Source organism: Asterias rubens, chromosome 22 (genome assembly GCF_902459465.1).
Source record: "Asterias rubens chromosome 22, eAstRub1.3, whole genome shotgun sequence".
NCBI lineage: Eukaryota > Metazoa > Echinodermata > Asteroidea > Forcipulatida > Asteriidae > Asterias > Asterias rubens.
Window position 1 is genome coordinate 3,104,203 of NC_047083.1, and position 14,004 is coordinate 3,118,206.

The 14,004-nt window shown below is 41.3% G+C and overlaps 1 protein-coding gene across 1 annotated transcript; it reads right to left on the reverse strand.

Annotated features, from left to right (window-relative positions):
- Nucleotides 1-964: 964 nt before the first annotated feature.
- On the reverse strand, nt 965-9,510 carry LOC117304956. Its single transcript, XM_033789611.1, has 2 exons — nt 8,952-9,510; nt 965-2,672 (listed from the first exon to the last, which is right to left on the reverse strand). Exons 1-2 carry the CDS (start codon nt 9,052-9,054, stop codon nt 1,117-1,119), a joined length of 1,659 nt encoding a protein of 552 aa, XP_033645502.1. The 5' UTR covers nt 9,055-9,510; the 3' UTR covers nt 965-1,116.
- Nucleotides 9,511-14,004: the final 4,494 nt, after the last annotated feature.

A 14,004-nucleotide genomic window follows, 5' to 3' on the forward strand; every position in this document is an offset into this window, starting at 1 on the left:
CTTCAGGTCAAATTAAACAACTTTTAATAGAATTGGAAGAAAAACATTTTACTCGAACTAGACATGGTGGCTGGAAGCTCAATAGACCTTATCGCAAATACTCGGTACATGTGCGTTAGGCGTGGAATGAGGTGCATGATGGTCTAGCTGGTGATCAAGTGTGGTCGCTAGCTAGGTGCTCATTCAACAGGTGCTCGCACAATGGGCATTTGCAAAAAAGTATATGGTGACCTTACCGTCGCTATACTTACGGGGCATATTGCTTGCGGGTGTTGGGGTATGCTTAATTTATTGCATAGGTTAAACAAAAAGCATAAACACTTGCATCTGTTTGTTTTTAGTCAATTTGGTTATTTCAAATAATTATCACTCATTTCATATGTAATTTTGTGTAATGACATACTTTTTTCAATTCACCTCGGAAAAACTGTAAAATCCATAGTTTTAATGACAACACAACTGTGAAAATTTGAGCTCAGTCGGTCATCGAAGTTGCGAGATAATAATGAAAGAAAAAACACCCTTGTCACAAGAAGTTGTGTACGTTTAGATGGTTGATTTCGAGACCTCGAGTCTTAAATCTGAGGTCTTGAATTCAAATTCGTGGAAAATTACTTCTTTCTCGAAAACTATGGCACTTCAGAGGGAGCCGTTTCTCAAAATGTTTTATACCATCAACCTCTCCCCATTACTCATCACCAAGAAAGGTTAAATGCTAATAAATATTTTGAGTAATTACCAATAGTGTCCACTGCCTTTAAAGTAAATATCTTTTATGTATTTGTTATGTTTTATTTGTTTTTTTATTTTTATAAATACATTGTTTTTGTTTGTGTTTCTGAACACTCATTGACAATTTATATGGAGAACTTTATACAGAAATGGGTCTGTTAATGGGAGACTTTGAGGCGCTAGGTGGCAGCAGACTTACCAGGTAAATTTCCATTGTTTACGTAGATATGAGCGTGCGCACATTATCGAGAACAATGGATTTCACCTGGTAGGTCTGATAGCCACCAAGCGTCCTGAAAGTCTCCCAATGCAAAAACCAATTGGGTAATTGTTTGCTGGCAAATAAAATGAAATGAAGTTAGGTAATGTTCCTTTACGATGAAGCTAGACCGTTCCGTCGATGAAGCGTCGATCAACATTCCTCATGGAGTTCACAATGTTTGGGGTTGGATAAGTCGCCTCAGGAACACCCTTGACGATCCTATCGGCAACCTCGACCCCCTGCATAAAGGAATGATCTTGATTCGATACCTCGTACCGCCAGCCTCCAAATCGTCCCCGTGAGTAGACGTCCTTAGACTCCAGCCAAGGTTGAAGAACATTAAGTATATGATCACGCTTAACCGAAGGAACCGGGTAGCCATGCTCTAAACGACGATGATACTTCGAGACGACCTGCTCTTTTGAAATGAATCCATAGTCAACTAAAGCATCAACGGTTGCTGTTACCAGTTTTGCAGCCTCCCAGTAGCCGGGATTGAAGGGTATTTGAGGCTCGGCTGCTTCGCACATTAGGGACCAGAAAACCCGCGGTTTCGGGACATGGTCATCAGAATAATTGGAGAAAACAGTGATTCGGTAGAACGGAGAATCCGAATCTGGGAAATACATCCATGACTTATCGGATAGACTCTTCGGTGGTTGACCTTTCAACCCCACACCAATGACGTGGGTGTGTGAATAGACAAGCTGGGATGCCAATACCTGTTTCTCTTTCAAAGTTCTATCATTGCATTTTAGAATACCGAAAAGGTTATCAAGAGGAACCGTGGATATCAAAGTGTCATACGTCATCGATGACGTAGTTTTGGATCGTGTATCTTGCACTGACAGTGTCTTCGAGTCTAAATCGACGGCAGTTACTCTGGTTTGAAATTTGAACCAATCACGTGGGATGAGATTAGCCACGCCCCTCCAGATGTTCCCGGTTCCGTTAAAACTCGGGAACCTGAAGTAGCTATTCGGACCCCAGGCCTGCTCTTGGACAATTTTACCCTCGTTGAAATCTTTGATTTTCTGTTTGATCTTTTTGATATCCGGAACGGCGACTCTTTCCCCAACCCAAACAGAGTTCATCTCGGTCGAGTTGACTGTCCACACTTTCTTATTGTACTTCCTCATGAACACATCGCAGAGACCAACGCCAAAGTTCTTGACAAGCCACTCGTCAAAGTTGGCGGGCTTTTTAACGATGGGGAGATTTGTTATCTCTTCCAGGCCTGCTAAGCTCTTGCCTTGATCCACCTTATCCATGACCTCGATATTATTCTGGACCGGGTATAAGATGAATCTACGCTCACCGTCAGAACCTTTCATGAAAGCGAAGGCTGCCCTCTTGCGTTTGTTCCAGTCCTTGACGGCACGGTCAAGTGTCTTGTCGAAGTACTCGTAGTGTGAGAAGACCACGTGACCGCCCATGTCCCACAGGAATCCCTTTTCGTCCCGCTCGGATGAGGCCAGACCCCCGGGGTGGCTCTCCTGCTCTAAGATGGTCACATTCTTGGCGCCCATGATACCCCGGTATTCAAAGAGTCGCTGGGCAGCCCCAAGAGCAGTCGGCCCTGAACCGATAATGACGATGTGGCCACCCAACTGTTCATTCACGAAGGTGACATCTTGTTTGTCAACGGTGGTTGAAAATGGAGACCACTTCCTCAAATCTGGGCAAGAAGAACATACAGACAGAAAATACAAGATGTTGAGATTGTTTGTTTCATTTCAAAGTAATATAGAACTAAAACCCGGTTCACCCTTCTTGCGAATGCGAGTGCGATACGAATTTTGAATTTTGACGTCACAAATTTGCAACAAATAACTCGCGTCGCTCAACTCATTGCGAAAGATTCGCAGTGCGAAAACACCCCTGTGACGTCAAAACTCGCTTTGCATTTGCATCCACAGGAAGTATGAACTCGGCTTTACTCTTAATTAAAAAGCAAAAGTCTTATAGAAACTTGTTTTTTTGACACCCATTTGCAAAATGACAATATAAGCATTTTCTGTCCCATTTTCCCCGGCGTGACAATTAAATCATTCTCTACCGTCCCGAATCGAAAGCTCCCTCGGAAGCACAGACCGCGCATATCAAACTGTTTTGAAATAGTCAGTGTCATAATTATGGATCTAGTTCATAAAGTACAATCCCATACTGTAATAACATCAATGTTTACAGTGTTCCAAAAGTGTTACCAGACCTAAATCCAAGTTGCCCCATACCCCACAAATGTTAGTGTTCCCATAGTGCTCTACACCATTGTCACATATCCAGGACTCCACCCAAGTATAGACCTTCAGTATTCTACACCCACCCCCTCGACACACACACGCACACACAAGAAAACTATGGTGACGCTTCTCATTTATATTTACAAATTTATTTACATTTTACTTTCTACAAAATGTACAAGCTCTCTCATTAATGTTACTCGGTTCTGCCTTCCTCTGACTTGGTAGGGGGAGGATGTTCCGTCCTTCTCGTCTAAACGGTGTGAGATCTCCGTCCACCTTCCACTTCTCAAGTACGCTTCTCCCAAGGCACAAGCCAGGAATACTGGCGAATCCTGGCTTTCTCGAAGTTCTTCTCAAAATCGCCACATATAAAATATTTATTACCAAGCGGCACTCCACTCAAAATTATTATTGGTTGAACTCTCACTAGTTCTCAATGCCAAAGGCTGGCTATGCCCTCTCTCCTAAGGCTCGCAATTTAAATCTTTGAGGCTGGATTCACATCCTCTCCTCAAGAAGCTCTGATGTCGAATGCCAAAAATATATATTCTATTCCCATAGGGTTTACACACCCTCCCAAACAGAAAAGAAACTTAGGAATTTTATTTGTATTCCCCGTGAACTTTTTATCCCTGCTCGCTCAAGCCTGCTCATGAATATTTATTGTTCAAAATAACCCTTAACTTCACCAATCAAAACCTATGTTGAAGTCACATTACTTCTTTGCATAAAATAAGATGGCTCACCAAGTTTAAGGAATTTTGATGCGCGGTTTAGCCACTCAAAAATAAGAACTTGTTATCTTACACGACAAATTTAAAGTAATCTACATGCACTCTGGCCATACACAAATTATATTATGTTACTCTATTACCATAAGATCTGGAGTAATTTCGCTACTTTTATTTCACTCTGTGACAACCATAATAGTGAGATCCCATATCAATCTGTTTTCTAATTGTCAGTGTCCTAACTGTGGATCTTGATCATAAAGTGCAATCCCATATAATAACATCAATGTTTTGAGTGTGCCAATAGTGTTACCAGACCTAAATCCAAGTTACCCCATACCCCCAAAATATTAGTCTTGAAGTCAAGACGGTAATTGTAAGCGCAGTGCAGTTTGGAGCGCGGTGCAATTACGGGGACGGTGCACACACCCTCGATCCCAGCATGTGTGTCAGTCGCAGCAGTTAGAGCTGCCACGCGCTACCTACGACCGTTGCATGTGTATAATCGCACGGTGACTGTTGCATGAACGGAAGACAAATAGGCAGCGCCTAACGACTTGTCATCAAGTCTACACAAATGTTAGTGTCCCCATAGTGCTACTGTGTCAACACCATATCCCATATCAATCTGTGCTCTAACTGTCATGTGTCCCAATTGTGGATCTTGAACGTAAAGGCCAAGTAAAAACAGAAACATGTTTAGCGTCCCCGCCCGCTTCCTTTTTACAGGCCGCCTCCTTTTTTATTTTATTTTTTATTTTATTTTGTTATGCACTTGTTATTTTAAATGATCTCAGCAAAACAATCTGAATGTCTTGTCTGAATGCCTCGACTTAATTGTTTCATTTATGTACTGTGTATTTCAGCAGTAGAAAAAAACAATGGATATTTGACATTTTAACAAAGGATGGGGGCCATCTTGAAATAATAAATGAAAAATAAAAAGCCCTTCTTCCTCCTTTTTTTGAAAAACCCGGACGTGAAACATGTGGTTTTTTTTTACTCGGCCTAACACAACATCAATATATACAGTGTTCCAAAAGTGTCACCAGACCTATAAATAAAAGTTACCCCACACCCACCAATGTTAGTGTTCCCAAAATTGCTACTGGATCTACAGTATAAAGAGTCATTCCAACAGCTTTATTCCACGTACTGCATCTCTTTGGAACTCCTTGCCTGGCGGATGCCCCCCCCCCCCCCCATATCATACACAATCTGGACTGTTTTAAAGGACACGTTGCCTTGGATCGGACGAGTTGGTCTATAAAAAGGGTTTGTAACCGTTTTGTTTTAAATGCATATGGTTGGAAAGATGTTTTAAAAGTAGAATACAATGATCCACACATCTGCCTCGAAATTGCGTGGTTTTCCTTTTACTGTGCAAACTAACACGGTCGGCCATTTATGGGAGTCAAAAATTTGACTCCCATAATGGCCGACCGTGTTAGTCGACGAGGTGAAAAGAAAACCGTGCAATTTCGAGGCTTGTTTGTGTGGATCATTGTATTCTACTTTTACAACATCTTTCTACCCATATGCACTTTATAACAAACGGTTACAAATGCTTTTCAAAGACCAACTCGACCGATCCAAGGCAACGTGTTCCTTTAAGAGGAATATCAATATCAAGTTATTATCATGTTTAATCTTTTTTCTTCTTCTAGTGGCCCCTTACCTAGAGTGGCTTTAAGCCTTGTTTGTGGCGAACTAATAATACTAGTGAGGTGCTATGTTAATCTGTTTTAGCGTCCGGGTTTCTCAAAAACAGGAAGGAGGAGGGGCTTTTTTTTTGTTTATTTTTTTTATTTCAAGATGACCGCCATTCTTTTTAAACTGTCAAATATCCATTGTTTTTTTCTGCTGCTTAAACACGCAATAGATAAATGAACCATTTTGGTCAAGACATTCAGACAAGACATTCAAATTGTTTTAGCGGAGATCGTTTAAACAAACTTTTTTTCATATCATTTTTTTTTTTTTTAAATGTGCATAACAAATAAAAAAAAGGGGGGAGAAAAAAAAAGGAGGCGGCCTCTAGAAAAGGAAGCGGGCGGGGACGCTAACCGTGTTTCTTTTTTTACTTGGCCTAATACAAGCTCGGAAATTACAAGGTCCCGATTAAAACAAGTTGTTTTGTCCCTGGACCCAAGGTCAAATCCCATACTGTAATAACATCAATTTTTACAGTGACCCAATAATATTACCAGATCTAGATCAAAGAGCAACCCCGTTTAGATTTTATCAAGGTTCCACTGTCCCCCATGAGTATTTTTCCAGATCTCCAAATTGCCACTATTTGGCCACATGAAACAAACAAAAATGTTGATCGTCCTTTTTTTGGGTGGATGGGGAGGGAGGGCGGCGGGTTTTTATTTTTGTGTGTAGTTTTGTTGACATGGCCAAATATGAATTAAAGAATATAGAAATCGACATTTACTTGTATATTATGCTTTGTTATGAATTAGTATTATATTTCCAACAACATAATAAGTAATGTTCTTGGTCATAAACTACTTTAAACTAAAATAAAGGACCAAACAAAATCTCACCACCAGAAGGTATAGTGAATAATAGATTACAAGCAAATGCAGTCAGGTCTGAATGCAACCGTACAATAACAGAAAACAAGAACTAAACAACAATACCAAACACATGGTGGAGATGAGGGGGGGGGGGCATAAAAAGCAGAGCTTTTCGAGTACGGACCCCATATCTAACGAACAAGCAATGTAAGCAATTTTATTAGATAAGATGGTGTAATCTTAAAGCTCTATGCTTAAAGGCACTGGACACTGTTGGTAACTATAGGTTTTCTCAGTCAATTTCGGAAAATGAGCAGCCAATTTAACCACCAAGCTGTTCTATTTCGCGCGAAATCGAGTGCTACTCAAAAGGGTCATTCGATATCGTTTCACGATTAGTCCAATTTAATGTTGCGTCATTCTATTTAACCAAACAAAATCATTCAATTTAACAATTCATCAAAGCAACATTCAAATTCGCAGACGCTTCTTTAGTAACAGGTTTTTTTCCCCCGTTATTATCTCGCAACTTCGACGATTAATTGAGCTCAAATTTTCACAGGTTTGTTGTTTTATGCATATGTTGAGATACACCAAGTGAGAAGACTGGTCTTTGACAATTACCAATAGTGTCCAGTGTCTTTAAACTCGGTTCCATTGTGTTGCTGTACTTTCCATACATAGAATTGCCTACTTTTAGGATGTCGACATCAATAATGTTTACATAGGTTTTCTCGGTCAATTTCAGAAAAAGAGCAGCCAATTTAACTACCAAGCTATTCTATTTCGCGCAAAATCGAATGCTACTCAAAAGGGTCATTCGATTTCGTTTTGGGATTAGTCAAATGTAATGTTGCGTCATTCGAATTAACAAAATAATCATTCAATTTAACAATTCATCAGCGCAGACGCTTCTAATTCTTGAGGCGTGTGTGTCACGAAAAAGAATGACGCTACGCTAAATTGAACAGAGTGATAAAGGAGTTTGACTCGACCAAAAACGAAATTGAATGGCCGAATTCTGAATTTTAACAATTACAACTTGGTTAGTCTAATATAATAGTTAGGACGATTACTCGAGATAAGACTAGTCCTAACTCTTAAATTTGTGAAATACACTCCCAGCCAGAGATCGACTGTGTCACGAGAAAAATATTAGTCTGTCTTGTAAGTTTGCCCTTCATTTTATTGTTAGCAATGGTTGACCCTGCCATATGTACACCAAGGGTAAAAGCCAAACATTCGTTCTCATGGGTTGCTCTAAGTTTGTGACGAACTCGTTGTTTATGTGCTCGGCTACAGGACACCAGGACACGTAGACGTGTCAAGGGAAAAGTATTCCGCTAAAGTCGTATAAAGGAAGTGGACACTATTGATAATATTGTCAAAGACTAGCCTTCACAGTTGGTGTATCTCAGCGTATGCATAAAATAACAACCCTGTGCAAATTTGAGTTCAATCGGTCATCGAAGTTGCGAGATAATAATGAAAGAAAAAAACACCCTTGTCACACGAAGTTGTGTGCGTTTAGATGGTTGATTTCGAGACCTCAAGTTCTAACTCTGAGGTCTCCAAATCAAATTCGTGGAAAATTACTTCTTTCTCGAAAACTATGGCACTCCAGAGGGAGCCGTTTCTCACAATGTTTTATAACATCAACCTCTTCCCATTACTCGTTACCAAGTGTGGTTTATGCTAATAATTATTTTGAGAAATTACCAATAGTGTCCACTACCTTTAAGTTTGCCCATCATTTATTTTTTAACAATGGGTGACCCTGCCATACCCTGAGGGTAAAACTCAAACATTCTTTCTCATGAGTTGCTCTGAATTTTTGATGAACTCGTTGTTTATGTGTATTGTACGCAAAGTGCACAAATTTATTTATACTCATGAAGTGCTCCGTCACAGAAGGCCAGTCCCTTCAATGGATGTCACCGTACTGTTTTTGTTATTTAATGTATGGTACATTTTGTTTTGACCATATTATTCATTATTATTTGTATGTATGATTGTATTCCAGTGAAGCATTTATTTTACAGCAGTTTGGGTGCTCCAATACAGGAGGGTTACCTCCTCTGGTTGCAACCCCCATGTGTACTAACTTAGTATTTATAATATCTTTATTTACCTACTTGTAAACATTATTCCTGTAATCTAGAATTCCATTCACAATTTGAATGTTCCCATGATTTGTTTGGGGGAATCGTAAAACATTGATTGAAAAAATTACCCATTATAATGGTCCTGTATAGCATGCACTGCAATTGGTTGCCTCCAAGTTGAGTGTTTCCTAAATTAATGTTGTGGTGGAATCGCCAAACATTGATTGAAAAATTACTCATTATGCTTCCGAAGTGGTCATTATAGCATCATAGCAGTTGTTTGCCTCCAAGTTGCCTGTAACAGTTGCCTCGTGTGACAAGTCCCCAAAAATATATGCAACAGCACTTACCTTCAAATCGACGAATATTATAATTCCACTGTGCAAGATTCCGTACAACGATGATCGAACACACACATAGTGCAATAATAATTATTATTTTCGGTCGATGCATACTGCTTGTTTGATTGTCACTGTTTTTCTAGACTTGATCAAAGCTTTGGAGGATTGTTCAGGGTTTGGTATTGATTGTTTTGATTTTATTGTATTTGCGCCGCGCTATACTGACTCGTCCCAGCTACCTTTTTACCCGAGTGGTATCTGTGTGCGCATCGGTGCTTAGGTGAGCTGTATAGTTAGTGTAATCATCGAAATGTCGGCCTGACGGCCCGTCGCAAGCATAGAGCGGTACGAGTGCGATAACCTACCCAGTAGTTGAACGAGCGTCGTGTGCTGTGGTTGTACAGTTATATAGGTGGATTAGCGGCGTATTTTTTTCGGAGTAAATTGCAACTGCCTTGAGCAAGGATATTGGGCCTGCTGTACTATAAACTGTACTATTTGCAAAATGGCCACCCCACCTTCCACAGTAAATACTCATCGTTTGGCAATAAGCGTTTATCCAAAGCAAATGAAAACGGTACGTCTGGGACACTTTGTAGCCAAATGAACATGAGTTTCCAGCCCTGGTGTCACGGTCTCTCAGCTGATGTCCGGTTTGCTAAAAATTCATATAGACTGGGCCCCTGTCTTTTTATCCGCAAGTATAAAGACAGGTCCCTACCGCTAGATCCAGTGATTCCATTGGATACAATGATTTGAAAACGCCTGCCCCCGGTACGTGCGTTCGAATAGGTTTGACGTCATTCCAGGGGCTCACCCGGTCAGCCCCAGTGCCCTGCTTGTGGAGTGGGTCACATGGGGGTTGACCCGAGGTGCCGGCCGTTACCACGAGAGGGGGTGTGATCGTTCGATTAGCTCTTGTCGGGGGCTCACCCGAGTGAGCACCGCGGGGTTGACCCAGGGAGTCTATAGTCGAACGCACCCATAGATACCCACCAAATAGTCACTGCTGTCAAGTCCTCAATAGAATTTGACTGCGTATCTCTGGGTGCGTTCGATAAGCTTCCCTGGGTTGACCCCGCAGTGCTCACTCAAGTGAGCCCCTGAATTTGAAAAGAGCTAAACGAATGATCACTCACCGCTCTCGTAGTGGCGTCGTGTACCTGTGGCCAAGTGACCCACTCCACAATCAGGGCACTGGGGGCTGACCCGGGTGAGCCCCCGGAATGACGTCGAAGCTTTTCGAACGCACCGGGACAGACCAGGTCGACCCAGGGAAGCTAAACGAACGCACCCTCTATGGGAAATGACTGAGGTCAAAGGTGAATCTACACGCCGGTTTTGGAAGCAGGTCTCTGGCGTTATTCACGAGCCTCGAAGTGTGACGTAAGATGTTCAGGCTCACGGCGAGCCAAGCTTTCCGGATGACGTAGCATGCTGGCTTTCAGAAGAACCGTCTTTGTAATTCCCGCTCCTCAAAATACATGATTGTGATTACTTTTTTCACAATACTTTGGTCGTAGACGCTCGATTCACTCGATTTACTTGTGACGCCGCCATGACAGCTACGAGCGAAACAGTCGACTCAGCCCGGCACTAAAATCGACAACTTTCGCTAGAAATCTGGAAAAGAAAGGAAGTTTTGTAGTTGCTGTTCACTGTTCAAGTCAAGAGAGGGCGCTGTAACCGGGCACTATTTTCAAAGAATAGTGCCCGCTCGGGCACTAGTTCCCGCAAAACGCGCGCGCGGTCACTAGACTATAACATCCCACGTGACCGTGTTTCAGCCAACCAGAATATAGAAAAAGCAAGAGGTGTGTTATAATATACATTATGCTGTCTTTTGAATACCCGACTGTATCAGGTTCAGAAGTGATAAGCTCATAATATGGAACAAAAGGGAGGGATTAAAAGGTTGGTCCATCCGGGGGACTGTAGTTGGGCGCCGGTCCATTTTTGATTCAGGGGTAAATCTTTTAGATTTTTTTCCCAAGTGCCTCGGATTTAAAGTTGGTCCCTGACGGCATTCCTTTTGATGGACTTTAAATTCCTCCCGTTTAGCGCTAGAGTGAACAGTTTTATAAACATCTCCGTGTTTGAGTGTAAAAGTTTAAATAAGGGAACAAAACGAGTTCTTACACGGCCGTTAACGTTTAAAGCCGACAGGGTCGAATTGCCGTGTGATAAAGGCCCGAGCCGAAGGCCAGGGCCTTTAGAGCACGGCAACGACCCTGCAAGGTTTTAAACGGACGTTTAAGAACGAGTCACTACTCTTTTATTCCAATTCATAAATGCCCTTTTGTTAAAAAACGTTAAACAAATACAATTACAGACACTTTGACAGTTGAAAATTCGAGGTTTGAAATATTTTTTAAAAAACTTTGTGAAGAGTCTATTGCGCGTGGGTTTTATGTACGCGCGCGCGCTTAGAAATAGATTACGCGCGCGCTTAGAAGTATAACACTGTTACTAATAGCTATGAATTGCGTTCCGCGTGATAATCTTGCGCGCCTGACACGCGGAAGCCAGCCGGTTATAAACACTGGTCATTATCAACCGTTTAAACACCCCCACGTGACGCGCTCTCCACCAATAGGAGTAGAGAAACTGTCTTGGTTATTTATGAATGCAATTTAAATTATTTATGTTATGTTTTACTCGGGTTTTTAATTATGTAGTTGTTCTCCTCCCATTTAGAGTGAACAGTACATCTCCGTCACCTGTGTGTAAGATTTAAGGCCATTTTAATTATTAATGTTACGTTTTAATCGATTTTTTTTTAAAGTATGTAGCTGTTCATATAATTCTGCTGCGTGCTGACTGCAGCAAATTGAATTGATTTTTAATAAACCATTGAACGAAATGAAATGAAATGAAAAGTGCAATCCATTAACGAAATTGTATGGCTATTAAGGATGAATACAATATTGTAAAGCCTTTGCTAGCTCATATTAATTTCCACTTCATAGTTGACTTTTTCGCGTGTTAATGACGATGAACTATTTAGCTTTAAAGGCAGTGGACACTATTGGTAATTACTTAAAATATTTACTAGCATAAAACCTTACTTGGTAACGAGTTATGGGGAGAGGTTGGTAATATAAAACATTGTGAGAAAATGGCTCCCTCTGAAGTGGAGTAGTTTTCGAGAAAGAAGTAATTTTCCACAAATTTGATTTCGAGCCCTCAGATTTAGAACTTGAGGTCTCGAAATCAACCATCTAAACGCACACAACTTCGTGTGACAAGGGTTATTTTCCTTTCATTATTATCTCGCAACTTCGATGACCGATTGAGCTCAAATTTTCACAGGTTTGTTATTTTATGCATATGTTGAGATACACCAACTGTGAAGGCAAGTCTTTGACAATTGCCATTAGTGTCCACTGCCTTTTAACAATGCATACCGTAAAAAGAAACAACGATCGGATCAGAGGGAACTCGGATGTTACCTTGTCGTCGCGAGATACACCGGTTTAATGAACGCGATCACATGATACACACATTGTCTACTTATTACTTTGCACCGCGTTCACACTTGATCCTGCTAGGATCAAAGGAGGATCTGATCTCGAAAGGGCGATCAAAGGGGATCACCAGCTACGGTGAACGCGATCAGAATCAGGGTGAGATCCTTCTGTTTGATCTCTCTTTATATCAGATCCTGCAATTAGCTGCTCACATGTCGTCAGCTGAACTGAACCTCCGTTTAACTTTGCGAGATCAATGCGAGATCACATTCAAGTATGAACGCGGCACAAAAATGCTTGATCTTGCTTTTGGGATCTGATCCTTCTGGATCCTTGTACGAGGATCAAGTGTAAACGCGGTGTCTTTCGTGGTCCGGAAAGCTTTACTGTCTCGATATTTTTGACAGCCCCCCAAAACCCCTCCCACCCCTACCCGTAATTTCCTTTACTGAAAATATAATTGAAGTTTTCAAGAATATTGCAGTATTTACAAGATTCGTGGTTCAAATTGCAAATAATGTCATTGATTTCGTAAATTATTGTTGTCATTGGATACCAGATTAATTAGGGTTCCGAAGTGATACGATGATCCACACAAATCATTTGCCTTGGAATTGCGTGGTTTTCCTTTTACTTATTAAAGTAATATTGTTTTCGTTTGGTGCAGCTTGTAAACATCCTAAAGAAGTGAGTCAAATAAAATTGTTTGAAACGAATGCTCCGTTGAATCAGCATTCAACAGTCAAAATGAGTAAGTCAATTCAATTTGTTTTGTATTCACTGGTCAAATCAGATCATTCATAGTTTCGCATTGTGGCGCCGGGTGCTCTCGCACGATCACTGCTCTCGCGCGAACTGCTGGTTGCCCCGACTTACGACTTTTCCCCAAGTCTAGGGAAGGGTGGAGGGAAAAGTTATAACACTACTCCAGCTTGGCATTATCTCTAAGTAGAGGCCTTAGCAATATGCTAGGCCTTCTCACATAAACGGCGATTTCAACCCCCCCCCCCCCCCCGCATCTGCAAAATGCCATAATGTGGTCCTCTGCAAGAGAGGGTAACCCGTCGAAAATAAAAGCATCTGCCCCCCCCCCCCACAACTGCCAAAGTAATTCCCACTTAAAGCGACCCCCCCCCCAACTGAACAAATCTTATATTATGTATAGCTACGCCGTACGTGGGCACAACAATTGTTTGTAGTTGTTTGTCCCCTGCACAAAATAGTTTCTAAAATGGGGCCTGTTGATTTTTGTTGTTCGTGACTTTCGCGTTGGTTTTTGTTTTAAAATTAGAGTTGAGCTTTGGATCCGTCTACCCATATAGAGCAGCTTGGGGTTCTTGTTCTTGCTGTATGGTCTACCAGAGCCCAATTTTATAGAACTGCTCAGCACAAAAGTTTGCTTAGCATGAAATTTCGTCCTTATAAAAACAGGATTACCAACCATGAATTGATGGCCCATGTGATTTTCAGGATAAGCAAACAACAGCTGAAAACTATAAGCAGTGGGCCTATGCAACAATTGGAAATTAATTTGGTTGGGAATCCTGTTTCATGCTTAGCAAATTTTCGTGCTTAGCAGCTCTATGAAATTG